This window comes from Clytia hemisphaerica, unplaced genomic scaffold (genome assembly GCF_902728285.1).
Source record: "Clytia hemisphaerica strain Z4C2 unplaced genomic scaffold, Clytia hemisphaerica genome assembly, whole genome shotgun sequence".
Lineage (NCBI taxonomy): Eukaryota > Metazoa > Cnidaria > Hydrozoa > Leptothecata > Clytiidae > Clytia > Clytia hemisphaerica.
Window position 1 is genome coordinate 143869 of NW_027104602.1, and position 20555 is coordinate 164423.

The window sequence follows — 20555 nt, forward strand, 5'->3', positions numbered from 1 at the left end:
TTTTGGTTCCTTTGTTTGATTTGAAATGCCAGAAAAGGGGATTCCTTTGCTCAAAATGGCATTTCAAATGCCAACGAAATGCCAACACGCTGGCATCATTAGGCATTTGACAAACCGAACAATTGCGCGGCACAATAGAATTCAAAAGAATACTGCAAGCAATTACAAATGCCAGGCTGGTCTAAACGCAGCCAGTATGGTAATATTTGCTCTTCATCTTTGATTCTTTCTACAGTGACTAGATTGACACATGCGCAATAATATTTCTATTATTGGTCTTCAGAGGTTGATATCTTCTTTGAAAACTCAACCTCTTATACTCAGGGTATCGAATGGCTCCTTAAATCGAAAAAATTCTTGTCTCTTCAATCAGTGCCTAAAAGTCCAAATTTCTATAACTCGAACCAATTTAAATCCCCCTTGCGTATTCGAGTTATGGTGACACCACTGTATTTTCAAACAAATCTTTAAAATATTATTCCGTCACATACCTGAAAGTAAAACGGATTCCGTCAACATCGAAGTGACTTTTTTCCTGATGTCTCCTTCATGAGTGTTTTGTGATGTTTTACTTTGGTAGAATGGCCAGCAACGCCCTGGAATTGGCCGGTAGTGACTTTCTGTAGACCTGGTGATGTTGTTTTCCGATCTCTCTTGTAATGAACTATCAAGCATTCTTTTAAGTTTGTTTTCGTTTTTTGAAATCAAGGCGCAAATGCCCCTGTGCTTCCCCCCATCCCCGGTTGCTACGGGCCTGTGGAGCAACCCATGGATATATTGGTGCCCTCCCTTCCTTCGGTGGATATCTATCAAAACTGCACTTGATGACTTACTGTATTTACTATAAGAATGAAATAAAAACTGTATTCATGACTAACAATATACCTTATCGGCCCTTTTTACACCGACCCTTATTGGCGTTATTTTTAAGCTATTGGCGTAATAAGGGCCAGTGTTAAAAGGGCCGGTGTGAAAAGGGCCAAATATTTGCAAAATTTAATTAAAAGTGGCGTTAATTTTTTATCATTATTTCTCAATTTAAAGGACTTTAGGTATCATTCGAAGACAAAAATTATCCATTGTTTTACTCCATATCTAAAACTTCACAAAAATCAGTGATTTTCAATGGAATTTTCAACAGTTTACTACTGAAAATGATATTTTAATGTAAATTGAAGCATAAATAGCCAAAATCAGGCTGTGGCGTAACAAGGGCCGGCGTAAAAGGGGCCAGCATTAAATTAGGGCCGGTGTAAAAAGGGCTGATAAGGTATTACTTAACTGACGATTGTTTTATTTGAAACGATTAGGCTTAAGGCCGGTCTCCACTTTCACGCGACATGAGATAAAACTTTTTGACGTTTTTGGAAGGTCATTGGTGTCGGTTGAAAAATTAAGCAATTCCATTGGTCGAAATAGACGTAACGGATGAAAAAAGAAGATTCCTTCAACTTTTTTTTTGTTCGCACGAAATTATTTTATGACGTAATCTTTTGTTCAGGCAAAAAAGGTTAAGAAAAAAACTGTCACCCATTTCGCGCGAAAGTGGAAACCGGCCTTTAGAATGTTAGGCGAAATAACAGGCGAGAGAAACAGTGCTAGGAAATACGACAATCCTCTTTGTCGGTAGTTCTTGAAATTGAAATTGTTTCCTTAGTTGCAAGGAATAGATTTTCAAGCCTTCGGATGTTCTTAACTTTGTGAGTTTTAAGCTTAAAAATGTTCTTAACATGTTCTTATTTTCTCCATTTTTGAGTGTTTTTGTTCATTTTCTTAAAAAATTGGGTGTTTTCAGAGTCAAATCCATTAGATGATACCAGCTGCCTTTTTACAGCCTTTGCATGCACACTGAGGTACCGATTGGATTCAATTACCTATAAACAGCGTTTATCTCTGCAATGTCACTCGACCCATACTAAATACTGTTACTTTAAAAACCAACAATTCTACCCTTATTGGTCAGCCGAAGCTGAGCATTCAAATAGGTAAAATTTTCCAGTTCCATCATCATCATAAGACGACAAAAAAAAAATCCGACTTCCCGATCTCACTTTGATTTCTAAACTTTCTTCCGATCGGGTTAACTTTTTGGGTACTTTTAGCGTGTGTTGTTTTTACAGATCATAATGTGGTGTTTCAAGATGGCGGCTCAAGCGATAAGTCAGATGTGATAAGTCAGTGTTGTACCAAAGTATTTCCAGTGTAAATCTGTTGCAAGCTTCAATTTCTGTCATTTATTTTTTTAACTCGACAAATCAAACACATGATTTTCATCAAGGGGATTCTTTTTCTACATCTTTTGAAGGTTTAAAGCCGTTTGCTCAAGTTTTTGTTTATGTTGAATTTTCTGATACTTTTTATTGCTGCTTTTTATTAGTTTTTGCAATAAAAACATGTTTTTCTTGTTTGCCTCTAGGTGGGATTGATGGTGTTATAATGTTATTGGGATTTGATAAAGTTTACAAAAGTACAGCTACTGTCTAAATTTGATAAAGACTGGATCCAATCATGCTTTTTTGGACTTGGTTTGGACGTGTTTGATAAGGCGAATCGCAAAAGATTGTTTGGTTCCCGTCATTTCTATTTTAAAAAGTGGGGGTCATTCGGTCGGTCGAAAATATTTTTCTTTTAAGAAGCAGCTACATCTTGTTGAAAGGGAATCCGTGTGGACTGATCCGAATTAAGAAATTGAGAAACCACCGTGTGGATAAACTGGTTTTCGGTTTACTCTCCATTAGCATGCGGCTCACTACTTCGATTTGAAAACTTGTAAACACAGAGCGTGCAGAGGTCGACAGTGGAAATCCAGCAAAGCAGCGGAAAAGCTTTCCGACTCTCCAACTCTACCTGCTGACCGTAAATCAGGGTCGGTCAGATGGTTGGCAGACGATATCATCCACCAGGATGCAAGTGAAATTTTTCAATCTACGGACCTAGACGGGGGTTCGGTTATTATCAGTTAGGGTTAGGGTTGGAGCTCGAGAGTCACAATATAAGGCCGAAGGCCTTCTTAGGGGCATCCGTACCCTGTGACCTAACTTAGGATCCCGTAGGGATCCTTGTAGGGGCACCGGTAGGGTTGGGAGCTTTCTTAATAAAGGTCTGTAAATTACACACTATAAGTATTTGTGAATGACAGCATTCTGCTATGTCTCGTTGGCGCTAGTTGTTAGGCATTGGGTTTGTAAACCAAGGTTGCTTGTATTTGGTGGTTCGAGCCGGGGTCGGAGACCTATTTCACCGGTACGGGCAAATTTCAGAAAAATACTTAGAAAACAATTAGAAACACTAGAGAAAGTCAGAAAATCAGGATAGAAGATAGGAAAGTAGAAAATAGGTGGAAAATAAGAGAGGATGCATCCTGGTGGATGATATCGTTTGCCAAATCGGTCAGATGACGGGAACCAAATGATGACATCACATCTCCTATTATTGGACTTGCAAAATTATGACAAATGGTCTTTGGAATTTGATCAATTATATTAATATTACAGTTCTTGTTGAAATTGATCAAACTATTTTTCACGCAGTTCCGGACGCAGATTGTGTTTTTCTAACCTTTTCTAACCTTGGCGCACGTTTTGACGGAATGATGGAATGGAATGAATGGCGATAACAGTTTATGGGCAGTTTATACATATCTCTTATCAGACTTGCAGAAAACGGACTGCAGAAAGTTATGAAAAATGGTTTCTAGAATTTAATGAATTATACCGTCAAGTTACACAACATGCACACTCTCGTCACAACTTGCACAGTCATAACAAACAGATCCATCTGGTCTTCATTTAACATTGTTTTAAAGTTTAAAAAACACTGCCAGTGCTTGGCACAGAAGAGAGGACTCCCAGTTGAAATTAATTGCTACTCTGCTGCCCTGTTGAATTTATTTATTATGGTCGTGTGTTTATTCCGCCAAGGCGGTAAAGCGATCGCCCAAATTCATAGACCAATCAAAAGGGAGTTTAAAGCAAAATGGGGGAAAAATGAGCTTCCCTGCATAGTTAGGAATTTTAAGTTTTGCTTTAGATTATCATTTGCGACCAGCAAAGTCTTCAAGATGGTAGTGTGCATGCTGTGTAACTTGACGGTACTAAACTACAAAATTTATTTACGAAGACTGGATGTAAATTATGTTTTTCTGACCTTGCCAAATTTTGGCTTTGACTGAATAGCAGTCAGTTTTTACGTACCTCATTGGCCTTGCAGACAACTGACAAATGGTTTCTGTAATTTGACCAAGTCTACCAAAATACAGTTCCTGTTGAAATGTTATAAATATGAACTACGTTTTGCAAAGATTTTGATGCAAATTGTGTTTTTCTGGAGTTTGCGCTTTGTGACTTAAAGTTTGCAGCTTGTTAGTTTAAAGTGTTATTGGAGTTTTATCAAGTAAAACAAAAAGTACAGTTTCTACATATTTGATGGATATCTTTATTTTGGTTCTGACGTTTTGGCAATTTTCTAATTTATTTCTAGATAACACTTTGGTCATATATGGATATTGTCTACATCCAACAGAAAAATTGTATCATAATTGACTGGAATGAAATTAACAAAAAGTTTAGTTACACTATTTTTCTCTTTTATTTTATAGTAATTAACTATAGCTTAATTGTTTGATGTCATAAAAACAGTGCTACAATGCTAAAGAGAAGTATATACTTTGATCTTCTCGTTGGGTGGTGGGGGGGGGGGTTGGAGGAGCTCTCAGGCTTGTTTTAAATAATTTTAAATCAAGTTATCAAATGTTTCACATTTTGTACATTATTCAACATTTTTAGTCTACTCTGTTTCAGTACATCTCTTACATCTGTTAACCCACTTATTAAAGCTATCTAGCTAAGCTCTATTGGCTGACCTTCCAGCCTCGGCTGGTTTATTCTATTAAGTTTTCCTTTGCTGGCTTCACTCACATGCTATACATGAAAGACGTATGAAGAAAGGTGTGAAAAGATTCTCTTTTAATAAAAGTAAGTCTGCGACCGCAGTCGGTAGGGGAGTAGTATGAAGGTTAGTATCCGAAGGTAGGGGAGACCACCACTCTTTTTTCCCTGGATTTCTCCCCACACCCTTGATCATTCTCTTAATTGCTGAGCATCAAGCAGAGAGGCATCAAGTACCATTTTGATAATCTTTGGTATGACCCGGCTGGGGGTTGAACCCACAACCTTGCGAACCGTAGTCGGATGATCTAATAATAACTAGGTCACAGTGTGGATCTAAACCACACTGAAACGACCGCCTTCCATCACGCATCACGCTCGCGAAAGAGCGCGCGCACATTATTAACGCCTACATGTCATCTCTAATACATTTTAGATTATTCATTGAAAACAGATTACAATATAGTCATTTTTCATGTCTCGATTATTCAATTCCGAATCAAAGATATTCAGGGAAAAAAAGAGAAACACCTGGGTAATCTAGTTAAAAAAACCGAAAGTAAATGGCAGACAAAGTAACGAGCCAAGGCAAAACGAGATTAGCGTACCACTATGAAAGAAACCGCCTCCGGCGGTCGATGATAATATAATAATGAAACTTCAGGCACACAATAAACTACAAACTTTTCACTGCCAGGTTTTACCTATGAGTATTCGATGAAGTTTTTTTCGCAACCTTAAAAGTAAGAAACAGACAAAAGTGGTGTTAAAGATTAAAAAAATTGCAAGCACAATAAATCATTTGTCACTGGTTCTTGATTTTATTTTGACATAAGGGGGTGGTCAGGAAGTATCTACTAGGGGGAGTGGAGGATATTTCAAAAAGTCAAAAACAAATTTAGCACACCCACCCCTAAAATAATACCGAGTTTATGTATCGGAGGATATCGAGGGCGATGGTAAGTGAAATCGATACAAGAAAAAGTCGATAGTTGATGTACGGCTCTATATCGCCTTTGCTCACCTAAACAGACGACGGTATCTTGGTGTTTTTACCGTCGTCGAGCAAAGAGGACGGTGATTTCGGTCCTATGTCAGCTTTGCTTTATACCGTCCCCCTCGATTTATCTCGAATACATAAACTTGCTAATACTTTTTCGAAAGGTTTTCATTTTTACGTTTCAGGTGTTCGAGTTATCCTTTGTAATTTAAAGGGTAGAGAGAGGCAGCTATAAAGGATTCTAACGGAAAATCTTACCATGAGATCAAACTTGCAAATGGCTGTATTAAACAAGGTAGGTGGCTTATTTAAAATGTACTTACTGGCCAGTCTTCCACTTTAAAACGGGGTTAAAATCCTACTTTTAGGTGCCAAATAAACGCCCCCCCCCCGCTTGTTAATTTTTCGAAAAATTTTCAACCCCCTCCCCCGGACCTTATGAGGACCCCCCGTTTATTAATTTTTAAGAATATCTTTAGCTTTCAAAGAGAAGGCCACTTATTTTGCTCTAGATAGCCTGATTTTAGCCTATATTTACCTTATTTTTGGATTTTTAGAAATACAATTTCCAACCCCCCCGGCAATTAGGTCACTCCGTTTATTAAAATCTCGAAAATTTTCCAAACCCCCCCCCCCCGTTTATTCGAGCCTGCCCGTTTATACGGCACCTAAGAGCTTAAAATCTCGCTGAAAAGACTCACTTTTGATTTTTTTTGCTTGACCACGAAGCTCAATCCAATTCCTACAAGTTAGACCAAAAATGGCAATTTCTAACTCAAACTGGGCATTACAGGAGGGCTTCACCCTCCTACATAGCCCATGTCTGATATACGACATTGGCACTTAAAGGGTTAAATAAAAGCCTTGATTATGTGCTTGAATTATTTTTTTGTTTCTTTATCACCACCTTTTGCCTGTTTGCTACTTTTAAGGTTTTAAAACTTCATCAAATATCATCATGGGTAAAACCTGGCAGTCTAAAGTTTGTAAGTAATTCAGTGTATGCCAGTTGGTTGCGCTTAATTCACGTTGAAAGGGTAGATCCAGGCCCTCTATTCAGACACTTTACAGACCCGGTGGAATCACCTTCCCACTGAAAATTTTGACCAAAATCTCTCCCTGGTGAGAAAAATACCCTAAAATTTTAGCCCTTCTTGGAAATTGACCATCATCATTTGAAAATCAAACTTAAAAATTGCACTCCAAATCCATCCCCACTTAATTCTTAAGCTCCCCATTGCTATTTTGATAGAAATTTTCATACCCGCCTCTGTGTGATAAATGCCCACAGGGCACCAAGACATGGGTGTATTTAGAGAAAATCTTTTTCCTACATCTTTTAATACGTTTTGCAAGCTACAATCAAGGTCATATTTGAGAAGAAAGAGACATTTTCCAGGAAGTTTTGAAACCACAATCGATTTGTTAGTGCTCTAAAGTAGGTTCGATTTTTGATTTTGCGTCTAAACGCTAGACTTAAGACTTAGGACCTTAGGAGTTCAGGATCCAAAAGTTCAAAAATGGTCCAATAAGGTTCAGAATATAGCCTGGAAGTCTGCCAACCCATCCCAAATTGAAATATTCGATTAAATTAAAGAGATAACCCAAAATCGACTTTCTTGAAAAACGTTAAAATAACCAGAATTCTTAATATATTTCGACCATGATTGTAGTGTACCGAGCGAGGAAAAACTTTGAAAGTACTAATAAGGGACACCGTTTGTTCGTTCTTCAAATGCCAAAGTGTCAACCCTTCCACGCTATTGGTTTCTAGATAATCATGAGTTTAAAAGACCATAAGTGAATAGCTTTGTTTATCACTAATGTCAGCGGTATGACTATGCATTTCGGTCTAAAGGATGGTTTAAAAACGGAAAAGACACAATCACCCCGAAAGATTCGAAAGCAAAAAATGGACAACGCAAAAAGATTTCGTCGAGTAATATTGCAGAAATAAACGCTGTTTATAGGTAATCAAATTTATTTCCTCCCTATTGATCTTCACTCCGTACCTCTGGTACTCCATACCAGTGAGTATGCAAATTAAATAGATAGGCCTGGAGGCTCCTCTTTCGATAGCTATCCACCCGAAGGTATCTTTCAGTTGAAAGCCTGACGGGTTAGAGTGGAATCTTCACCCTTTACCAAGCCTTAAAATAAAAACCGTTATATTTGCTCTGTACTTAGATTATGGATTGATTCTAGCGCTTTCTTTGATTTCAGGTGGTTTATTTTTTTAATCCGGCCGATATATTTTACTTTTGTTCCAGCGTTTATGTTAAAACCATACGCGGGTCATGGATGTGAATTAGTCATAAATCATTCCCCATCCAAGAGTTTTATCTTTATAATTGTCAAATAAATGAACATAAATACTGTACAAGCAATGAGATAAATTTTACGTGTTTTATTGAAAGCAACTGTAAGATTTTCAACTTTCTGATCCTGTATGAATTTATGTATTATTATATTTAACAATAATATTCTACTCTTAGATATATTTTCAACAAGTACTTGAATTAATTCTATTTTAACTTTAATTCTATTACGGCCTTTTTGACTTCGAACTAGATAATTCTCAAACGATACTACGATATAGTTTTAAATATTGTGCAAAAATACACATTCTATTTAGAGTAAATTAATTGCCTTCTTCGACCCTAAACAGTAGGATCCTACGAAAGAACCTTTTTTCATTGAAACAGCCGGGAATTTTTCCTTAACCTTACTTTACAGGGTGTCTCGGAAAAAAGTCCTGTGTCGGATCATGACTACAAGTAAAAATAATTTTGTATGTGTATTATATATTTTTAACGCAACACTTTAAGGGCGCTGACCATTATATTAAATACACTAAAACTAATTTTTGACACAAACACACAAAACTTTTATTACTTGTAATCGTGTTCTGACACAAGACCTTTTTCGAGACACGCTGTATTTACACATGAAATCTTGTTATTTAATTTGCAAGTAAATAAACCCACATTAATTCCCAAAGGCAATTAAGTAATTAACCAATTAGTGAAAAATTATCAAATAATGAGTCAATGTTGTTATCTTAGAGGGCGGTGAAAGCTTTATGTTAAACAAGCTCTTATATTCAAGCCCCTAATGGCTTTGGGACACTCCTTATGACGCAGGAATTTGAAAACATATTTTTGCGTGGTCAAATTGTGAGCGGGAAGATAGAGAAACTCGAAAATAGAGTGGGCATTACAAATGGAAAGTTTTTGTATAAATTTGCTGCAAAATGTTTTGAAATTAATTTCATTTGTGTACAGAATTTTTAAACTAGGAGAGTTGGAATAAAGGGAGTATATGTTCAATATAGAAGAAATTTAGCATCTGTTTTGAATTTTGTTCGTTCAGGGTCATGAATATTTTTCTACGCTTTTGAAATTGTAAAACCATATAAGAAAATAAAGCTTCCATGGCCAAAATGTTAAGAATGAGTTAAGAACATTTTAAGGCTTCGCGGACTCGAAAATTTTATGCCTGAGTTAATTTAGTGAATTTCGAAACTGATGCAGAGTCATGTGACTTTTAACATAGACTGGGTGGTCCGGGCAATCAGAGCAACTGAAATCTTTCACCATGTTAGTTTTTAAAAGTACAAAAATAGCAAAATGAATTTATTTAAAACGTGGTTATTGGCATTATTGATGTCACTGATGGTAACCGCATCATCGGCAAAATCTTTGAGCTCAGAAACAGGTGAGAGTTTGTTTGAATTAGAAACTGATCTCCCCCGCCTGACTCAAATAGTCTTTAACTTTAGTAAAGGGGGACAAGTTGAGCAGGTTTTGATCATGGCACCATCAATTTACGATTGACGCTCTCTGACTCGCTATTCTAATGTCCGATAATGTTAAAAGTTACCGTCAACAAAGACCTCTCATAAACGATGTTGTACTATATCGATATGCTCACTTATTTGATGAAAATCCAATTTCCCTTGAAAATTGAATTAGAGAGCGTCGACTGTATGTTATTTTACCTTGATTTCTACAATATAGTTCAACCAGGGACCCCAATCGAACAAACTTTAAATCTTAATTTCACTTAAACAAATCCCCAAAGCCCTGCTGTTGATTCCACTAATATGGGGGGGGGGGGCGCCGTACGGGGTTTGCGATTTCCGAAATACCAAATAATATTGTCAAAATTTCCGAAATTCCGTAAAAGAATACTTGCAATTCCGATACCGAATTTTTGAGGTATTTTTCCTCGTTTTGACTAATTTTTCATAAAATTTGATTTTTCATGTACGAATTCCGAAAAAAGGGGATAAAAAATTTCGAAATTTCGGAGCAAAAATTCATGCATTTCTGATACCGACACAATTTCAGAATTCTGAAATACCGAAGGAATTTTCCCGATTTCCGAAATTCCGAAGAAAAACGGGTCGATCTCCGCAATTCCGAAATCCTGTACGCCCCCACTATTATGGGAGACACAGATAGAAGTGGGAGTGTAAAAAAACTCTAGAAAAGAGTTCAGATAGCCTTTGGGATAAAGTAATGATGGGGAAGTGAATTATGAAATATTTTGACACTTTTCAGACTGGGAAGAGAGATTAGAAGAAGAAGTGGAAATTCTCAGAACATTAAGAGAAGAAATTGAAGATTCAATGAGTAATGGTAATTTTGTTTTAGTTCTTCTCGCGTCAAATTCATTCTGTTTTATCATGATCATTTCTATCATTTTTAACATCCGTAATTATTTTTTGAGTATCGCCACAAAGAAGTTCCATTATTCATCCAATAATATTGAAAGCCACCATCATCAAGAAACTCTCATAAACGACGCTCTATTATTTGATGAAAATCCAATTCCCCTGGAAAATCGAATTAGACAGCGCCAATAGAACTTTTAATAAATTACGTCACAAACATCACTTGTTTCGTATTCAAACAATTATCGTGGTGAGTATGTCCCTTGAGACATAAATGATTTTTCTATGAATAGAAAGTAGTTTCAATAAAAACTGCTGGGAGTTAATCACCATGGCAATAATTTCAAAACGAGGCAAGTGATGTTTGTGACGTAATTTATGAAAAGGTTATTATACTTTTTTGGCAAAATTAAGTTCGAAAATAGAAAAGGAAATGCTGAAAATATATTACTAATACTGGAAAATAGTCATGGACTTTGATACTTTTTGACCAACACTCAATTTTTTGCCTGTAGATCAAGAAAAGCACATACCAGATGAAACAGATATCGACCAAGAAGCTGGTGAGTTGGATTTATCGATTTTTGAATGAATAAATATTATAAATTGTGCCTTTAAAATACGGCTTTTTACCTCGAGCCATCTTGGAAGTACAGACCATTGAGTTTAAAGCCCGAAGGATCTAGCAGTTCCTTTGTTTTTGAGGACTGCATTTTTTGAAATTACTTTCAATCCAGCGTTTGTGTAAAACCCATGCGCGGGCGTTCTGTATGGAAAATAAGTGGCTTCATTTCTCATCAAGAAGTCTCGATAGTCTAGCCCTTCGGGCTTGGAAGTCAATGGTCAGACTATCTATTTTTGTCATCCACTCCTAGTTTGCATAACTATAAAACTAACACACGATTTCAAGAGTTAATGGCGGAGAATAAAGGTTTTCCATGTAATTGAAATAATAATATCTCGTATTAGTCTAGGGTGACCCTTACAAGTAGTACTTATATGATATGCACCTCTGCAATGTCTTCTGAAATTACACCACGGACCTCTGACCTAGCTGATTGGTTGTAAGTGACGTAAAATCAGTCAATACATCACCTTTAACCAATCACCTGTTGGGTCCGTGGAAGACATTACAATGGTGCAAATCATGAATATATGGGTCCCATGGGACCCCAAAACAGGTTTTTGCCAAGCTGATAAGGATTGGTAAAATTTTACAGCTCTATACATATGACTCTGAAAGATAAGCAGAATTAAGAGATTAAGCCAAGTCATTTTACTTAACCTTAGGTACAAACGAAATTCTTGGGAATGAAATCAAGAAAGAAGATGCATCAGGTTTGTTTTTGTAGTCCACATGGTTTTAGATTTGCAGGACTCTATTGAAAGTCAAATACAATTTGGCGAAAAATAGTTTAGAAAAGAATGTGTGTCTAGATTCGACACTCTTGGCAATAACTCCTAACCACTTAAAATTCTCCTTTACTTTTGTCTGTAGATCAAGGAAAGCACATACCAGATGAAACAGATATCGACCAAAAATCTGGTGAGTTGGATCACTATCTATTTATCAATGAATGATACTATAAATTATGCCTGTTACATTACGACTTGGAGGCTTACCTTTCTTCTCTCTATTAGAAAAGTCCCTTCGAGATTATCTTTCTAACTGGGCATAACTTTTTAGCATAGCAAAAATGAGCGCTGAGAAATCTTTAGATGTCTGAGACAGACAACCACCTATAAAGGTCTATATAGAAACTCGCAGAATCTAGAAAAGCTTAGATTTTACCTTATTTTCACCTCAAAACAGGTACCAACGAAATACTTGGCAACGGAACAAAAAAAGACGGATCAAGTATGTTACTGTAGTAGTAAATTCATTTTAGAATTTCAAAATTCTTTTAAAAGCCAAACTCAATTTCGAAACAAATTAAATATAGAATTTTGTCCAATTTTTACTTGAAGAATTCTAAAGATTTCGTCTCGCAGACGAAGAGATGCTCAAAGAGCCCTCTATCTATATCAACATCTTTCTCCTTTTTCAGCGATGACTGAGGTTGAAATTAACGAACTCTTAGGTAAGCTACTTGATAATTATTTCTCTATTATTCATGTTTAGAGCTATTTTCAGCGACTCAACCGACTTCTACTGAAATAGGCAATCAATGGAGCATAACAAAAGTTTAATAAATTGAATACACAAGGCTGCCTTCCTATTCAATTGCTAAACCCCAGTGTCACAGACCCGCTGGGATTCCATCCCCACTGGAAGAATTGGCCGAAAATTTCTTCCCCGGTGGGAAAATACCCTGGAATTCCTTCCTTTTATTTCACCCCTGCTTGAAATTCAATGTTCAAAAATTGCACTCCTAAACCATTCCCAACTGGATTTTTTAAACTTTGAACAATAGAATTGCTACTCCTATTGGGATTTAAATAGGGAAATTTTATCCCCCACTTGGGATAAAAGTTACACCGGAGCTGTAAGAAAGGGTTGTATTGCTTCAATAGACGATGTCGACTTTCCGAATTCTCCCCGAATGATTACCCATGATGCATTACACCAAAAATTCACGGAAAGTCAATATCGTCCGTGAATTTTTTTGCGCAATGCATCATGGGTAATCATTCGGGGAGAATTCGGAAAGCCGATATCGTCTATTGACAAACATCAAACCCAGTCGAATGGCAAACTTCGATCAAATGAATAGAATCGTAATGTTTTGTACGAAAGCACGGGCGTTTGCCACTTAGTAGTCTTTTTTGTTTAAATTCAAAGTTAGTCTCAAACACTCGGTTTCTTGCGGTGCTTAAAAACATTACGTCACGAATATCAAGAAATCGTAGATTAAAATTATCTGGTACGTATAATGGAATAAATGAAAAAAAATTACTGACAATTGCATTTTCAGGTTATGAAGGTGACGAGATGATATTGTCAGAGGAACAACAAAAAAGAGGAGTGAGCACTAGTATACGTTTATGGAGAGATCAAAACACTGGCGTTATTCATATCCCTTATGAGATTGATAGTAGTAGTAAGTCACTTTACTTTAAGGTAATCAAACCTTTCTAATAAGTTACTGTTAAAAAGACAAAACTTCCAGTCAAGGGTCCAACTTTAATCTTCCATTCTGCTGCAGCGTAATTTAATTCCTATCAACCTCAAAATCAGGATAATCGAAATTACAATCCAGTAGGGATTCTCTTAGAACTCTTGTCGTATGTATTCGATATCAACCCGGTACTTATTGAAGGTTTAAATTGTAAATCAGAATATCCAACGAACGAATTGATATCACGAGTTTTCGCAAACAAAACCATTGATCGGAGGGGAGAGGTTTCCGAAGGTACCAAATTATACCGCTAAATTTTCTGACGAACCAGAATATCGGATATTTGGCATTCTAATAATCGAATCGAATGATACCAGTCATTGTTACGTCAAATACCGGAATACTGGTAAATACCGGATCCTCGGAAGCTTCTCCCTATTGATCTAGACGGTACTAATCGAACGTTCGATTGTGATCGAAGTAATCAATAATGATCGATAATAATCGAAAGGTGGTCTATCGGTGATCGAATACTCACTCGACTCCAGATTATGTCATTTTCTTCCACCATTTTCGATTACTTCGATCATTATCGATTACTTCGATCATTATCGATTACTTCGATAAAAGAATTTATCGGTAAGTACCGTCTGGATTGATCAATCTTTCTTTCAATTCAGTTGCTTCAAGTGACCATCCGAAAATCTTGCGACATATTTCTGAGATGAATGAAGCTATTCGATGCAGTCAAGAAGCTTGGAAACCAAAAACTCCTCAAGACAAACACTATGTTCTCTTTCGAAATTCAGCTGGGTAAGTGGGACCAAAAAAGAAAATCAACTGTTTGCAAAAAAATTTTATTTTATTGCAAGAAATTCGAAGAACTTCATAACAACATCTATCTAATGTCTCTTCATATAACGTTAGATGAACGTTGAAACAGCGTTGATTACTAGTTGTGTTTAGTGGTTTACCTACACCACTGTTGAATCCGATTTGGTTATCATGAGCAATGTTCTTCGATAGTTCTAACGAAGTGGCCTGCCTCCTATCGAAGTATAACTATGAACCATGGTATAACTATCGTTTAATTCGTAGCTTCCTTTAATTTCGAGCGAACTTGATTCCTAATTCGAATTTCGACTACAAGTGATACATAGCTGGAAAAAATATTGAGATTGCTGTTGATTTTTTATAGATGTTCAAGCTATCTTGGCATCACAAAATTTCAAGATTCAAAGGACCCATCAAAAACTTACCAACCAATCAGTTTAGCTGCTGGGTGCATTAGATTCAACCAAGGTAGGAATGTACTTACTTAGAGGGAATTCACGCTTAAAGGACGTTATAGAATGTACAGTAGCGAGTTTATGTATTTGCACCTTTGAGGACGAGGGAGGTACTGAAGCGAGGACACAAAGAACAAGGACCATACAATAGCTGATTTGCCGTCGTCCTCATTTAGTTAGGATGTAGACAAATTAGAGTATTAGCGACCCCGTCGAAGAAAAAATACAAAAACTCAGTAATATCTGAACGGTGGTCACAGAAAAGGTTAAACAGAATATGAAAAATATCTAATAAAAAAAGAAACTCTCCCGGCATTAAATCTTAATACCTTCTTTAACCGGCGTTACTATCACTTAGATTAAAGCATTATACCAATTTAACGTCTTCTTCTTTCATTTCAGGAACGGTTTTGCATGAGATGTTACATTGTATGGGTTTCAGTCATGAACAATCAAGAAGTGACAGAGATGAATATGTCACCATCAATTGGAGCAATATAATTGCAAGTATGCAACTCTTAATATTGTTAACCGGTTACTTTTTCGAAGCGGGCTACATGGCTTTTTGCGCAATGCAATTGGTTCTTTTCGCATGACGACGGGCCTACATTGTCCAGAGTTGCCCGTCGTTAGGAAAATTCATTGTGACGTCACTTTTTCAAAGGAAAATGAACAATGCGTTGACATCATTTCTCTCATATTTTATTTCTGACGTCAGAAATTATAGCAATTTTTTATCTCTTTTCGCTTGTTTTTTCTGCTTTATTTCGCTATTTTTCCTGGATAAAGCGCTAAAAATCAATCAAAGTTGAAGGAAACGGTTAACAAATACAATAATGACCGGTTTTTTTCGGGCTGTACTGAAAATATTGCCCTCGGTCAACGCAACAACCTCGCAAGCTCGGTCGTTACTTGACCTCGGGCAATATTTCTCAGTACAGCCCTCACTAACCGGTCATTATTGTATTATTGTTAACCGGTTACATTTTCGAAGTGGGCTACACGACTTTTTGCGCAATACAATTGGTTCTTTTTCGCATGACGACGGGCCTACATTGTCCAGAGTTGCCCGTCGTCAGGAAAATTCATTGTGACGTCACTTTTTCAAAGGAAAATGAACAATGCGTTGACATCATTTCTCTCATTTTTTATTGCTGACGTCAGAAATTATAGCAATTTTTTATCTCTTTTCGCTTGTTTTTTCTGCTTTATTTTACTATTTTTCCTGGATAAAGCGCTAAAAATCAATCGAAGCTGAAGGAAACGGTTAACAGATACAATAATGACCGTTTTTTTTCGGGCTGTACTGAAAATATTGCCCTCAGTCAACGCAACAACCTCGCAAGCTCGGTCGTTACTTGACCTCGGGCAATATTTCTCAGTACAGCCCTCACTAACCGGTCATTATTATATTAGAGTTCCAACAAAGTTTACAACCAGTGTCCGTTAGCCTATACTACAGTCATGGTTGAAATATATTGAGAATTTCGGTTATTTTAACGTTTTTCAAGATTTAAAGTTCCGACGAGAAAGTCGATTTTGGTTTGGGCTATCTCTTTAATTTAATCGAATATTTCAATTTTGGAGGGGTTGGCAGACTTCCAGTCTATATTCTGAGCCTTATTGGACTATTTTCGAACTTTTGGATCCTCAGATCCTAAGTTCGTAAATGTTAAGTCTAGCGTTAAACTCAGAGTTAAAATTCTACCTTTCCAACCTACTTTAGAGCACTTACAAATCGATTGTGGTTTCAAAACTTCCCTGTGAATTTCCCTTTTTTCTCAATTATTATGACCTTGATTGTGGACCTTGGCTACTTGGCTACATTGTTGGACCTTTACTACTTTTTCGAGGGCTTTTAGTGAAACGTATTTGGGGGCTCAAAACGTTTTATATGTCACTTTAACAAAAACTTAGAAAGGAAAGAGTTCTTTCAAACACCCGGGGGGGGCGTACTTAGGCAAATGGAGGGTTACGGTATGTGCCGCCCTTAAGGGTACCTTTTTTGGATTTCCAAAGTCCCGCTAAAGGTCAGAAAAATCAGAAAATCAAATTTCAGTCCCACTAAGGGTCTTTTTACCCCCTGAAAGATCAAAATTTGGTCAAATTTGTCCCGCTAAGGTAAAATTCTCAAAATTTTTCTTTGTTTTCTCCTTAGTCCCGGTCAGGGCCCAGAGTTCGAAAGTCGGGTGGCACCCCCCCTGTCAGCTTGCAACCCTAGTGCCCCCCAGATTCAAACAAAAGTATTGATTATAATCAAACTGGTAGCGATTACACTACGTCCACCAATAAAATCAAAAAGGTGGTCAAGTGGCTGTGGGAACGAGATTGGATTGAAATCCTATGAACTTTCACTTCTATTAATCTTCAATTTGTTTTAGATAGAGAACGTAATTTCCAAAAGGTCTCAAACATGATGGATGGAAGCAAAGAAACAGTAAGCATTTGAATTCAAAATTTGGTCAAAGCAAAACATTTAAATTGTAGATAATGTATTGTGATGTTCAGGGAATTGAACTCAGAATTTAGATAAGGGTGTAATTATGACATTTGGCTTCTTACCAAATAGTCAAGTAGACCCTAACCTTTATCCCACTAAAACCATCCCAATCCTTTTTTGACGTGTTTTTCTATTGTCTATTGGTGTGAAAAAAGGACTGGAACAGCTTTAGTGGGATAAAGCAGACAAGCAGACATGCCCGCGCGGCAATTGGTAGCTACGGTTGAAAAGGTGTATATCAAATTAGTGAAGTATTATCCTTAAATTAATAATATTTTGACTTTTCATGGCTTGTACCCTTAAAAGAAGCCAAAAGGGGACCTTATTTGTTATTTTTGTAACCCTTATTAGAGAGAGTTGGGAAGGTAAAAACCAAGACTTACGTCCGCTTATCTGATATTCCGATGACGGATTGGCGGCCACCCATGCTAAAGCTCTTAAGGAGCGGGCCAATTTCCCGGAGAGGAATGATAGTCGGTCTTTGATGTGCCACATCCCCAGTCGGGTTCAACTACCCTTGCGCGTAAAGGTAAAAATTTCTGTTGGACCCGCCAATCCCCGAAAACAAGGGCTGGGTTACCAGACCTCCCGCTGCAAAACCCTTGACGCGGCCTTGCAAAATTCCGTAATCTAAGCCTTCCAGATGTTGAAAATTTTCCCGATCTTTAGAGCTTTAGCGTTTCGGATGAAAATCTCACCATCTGGGTGCTACATAATACGCCCGTTTACATACCAAACCCATTAAATATTATCCTATTCAACTTTTCTTTTGTATTTTATTTAGGATTACGATTATGGTTCAGTACTCCATTACGGTCGAAATTCGTTTGGAAAAACTGTAAATGGAGTCAAACAAGAAACAATCACTCCCAAAGATAGTAACGCTGCGATTGGACAAAGAAATGGAATGTCAAAGCTGGATATCGAAGAATTAAATCTTATCTAGTAAGTCATGTACCATGAAAACACGGGAAAGAATTCCCAACAAATTTGATAACACGCTTGTCTCTGCCTTTTTATCTTTCTTACTTTTAATCAGTGTGTCCATCAAAACATGAATCTCAATTTTTCTTTCATAGCTGCCCGGAAGCACCAGAAACAACATCTGCCGAAACAACACCTGCCAAAATGACCACCCCTCTAACTACAACGACAACCATCTCTACCACAACAACGACTACCCCTACAACGACAACGACTACGACCACCCCTACAACAACAATGACGACGACAACCCCTAAAACGACTACGACCACCCCTAAAACGACTACGACCACCCCTACAACAACAACGACTACGACCACCCCAACTACCACTACGACAATCCCTACCACAACAACAACAACGACCACCCCTACCACAACAACAACAACGACCACCCCTACAACGACAACGACTACGACCACAACCCCAAGCACAACAACGACTGTGCCTGCTACGACAACAACGTCCACATCACCTAAACCAAAATTACAATCACTGTTCCGTGAGTAAAACACTAAACCTCAATCATGCTATGAAAATATTTATATCCTCACCTAAGTTTAATTTAATTTCTTAATGTTATTCAAGGGGTAAATTATCCAAAAAATTCGAACACTTTTCCAAAAATCTCACAAAAAATCTAAATAAACCCCGAAAAATTTCAAAATATCTTTCAACCTATCGTACACTATTTTGGAATATTTTAACTTTTGATGTTATCCATGCTGCTTTTTCTCCGCCCCCTCCTCCTATCCTATCACGCACAAAATTTTATCCTGACTCATAACTTCAATCCCTGGAAGTTTAGAGTAATTTCCGAAAAATTTTGATAATTTCTTGATTCAATTTTGTATGTCATTTTTCTTCAGGGTGTTCTGGTGTTTGTCAAGCGAACCAGTGTTACCAGATAAGCTCAAGAAGATTGACAGCGAACTCAAAAGGTAAAAAAAAAATTGAAGAAAAAAAATGAGAACAAGGAATTATTACAGACACTGGAGAAACAACGGACTGATTTTTGCCAATTTTTCATGTAAAAGCCTTGTGCGCAGTAATGACATTATTGTTCATCCTCCTTCCACCATTAAATGATTTTTCGTAGTATTTTTATTGCAGCTCCTCATCATGGAGCAGTTATCCAATTCCCAAGACTTTAAGCTTTCCTCCAAGATTCAAGAGGAGATTTCATCCCAACTGTTGAAAGAAGTTCCACCGGGGCTGTGAGACAGGTGTATCAAAAATAGTTCGAATTACGGAGGGTAATCGAAGGTAATTCACTCCCCAACTAACAAGGGGACCAATAGTTCGAATTACAAAAAGATTCGAATAATAGAGTTTCGAATGAGAGAGAGAGTTGACTGTAGCGTTTTATAGATATTTAAAATCGTCTTTTTTCCACCAGGTTACCAATCGACCAACGCCTGGCGCAGTGGTTTTATTGCATTCCGTTTTAAAGATTGCTTGATGAAGAAAATCTGTTCTGATGATGATTTTTACAATCTACAAACCAAGAAACTTTGCTTGAGTATTGATCACAAGCGTACCAAATGGTGGTGGTCACCTAGACTAGTAGTCTATTCAAGAGCCTTCGTCAATATGCGACATGTGAACTACGCACCTAGGCGTACCAATGGAACTTATAAACTTGACATTAATATGAAATGCAAAAGTAGTAATTGGGTAAGCCCTTTTAGTTTAAAGTCAAGTAGTTTTTCTCGAAATATTACCATTGACAACACACAAAATAGCGAGTTCATGTTGGAGATCTGGTCCTGTTTTTAAACGCAAATACACACAGTTTTGTAACCTAACGTAACGTCAAGAATTTTGTCCTTTCAACCACAAATTGTACACTTCTGTGGACGAAAAATTACCCGTTTCATGAAGCGTTATATTAATATTCAAAGTTTTCCTGATTTCCCGAATTTCTCAAACATGAAAACACTAAACACAAAAATATTCCAGACGCATTTCCGAGGTCTTTTCTCTATTTTTTCAGAACATACTGACAAAAAGTTTTTTTTGCTGTGTGAAAATGCGTATACAACACCTTGCGGCTTTTGAAATGGCCGCGTACCACGTTGAAATTACTTGTAAGCCTACCCAAAGTTTTGGTCTTTTTTCTGTTGAAATATGGCAATAAAATAACAGGGAATTTTTGC

At 37.1% G+C, this 20555-nt stretch overlaps 2 protein-coding genes across 3 annotated transcripts in view; one reads left to right on the top strand and one right to left on the bottom strand.

Moving 5' to 3' along the window:
* The window catches only part of LOC136824151 (universal stress protein Slr1101-like), a 104965-nt gene extending 104641 nt beyond the window's left edge, over nt 1–324 (bottom strand). For both annotated transcript variants that reach the window (XM_067080318.1, XM_067080317.1), the window contains exon 1: nt 312–324. The gene's annotated coding sequence lies outside the window, so the exon portion shown is untranslated. The remainder of the gene's footprint in view (nt 1–311) is intronic.
* A 9111-nt stretch (nt 325–9435) lies between these two features.
* On the top strand, nt 9436–20175 carry LOC136824195 (zinc metalloproteinase nas-14-like). Its single transcript, XM_067080372.1, has 16 exons — nt 9436–9603; nt 10452–10529; nt 11080–11127; nt 11855–11902; nt 12063–12110; nt 12378–12422; nt 12613–12645; nt 13480–13605; nt 14304–14436; nt 14822–14925; nt 15315–15419; nt 17294–17349; nt 18197–18357; nt 18492–18898; nt 19266–19337; nt 19796–20175. The coding sequence occupies exons 1-16, from the start codon at nt 9516–9518 to the stop codon at nt 20173–20175; spliced, it is 1932 nt and encodes a 643-aa protein (XP_066936473.1). The 5' UTR covers nt 9436–9515.
* The last annotated feature ends 380 nt before the right edge of the window (nt 20176–20555 follow it).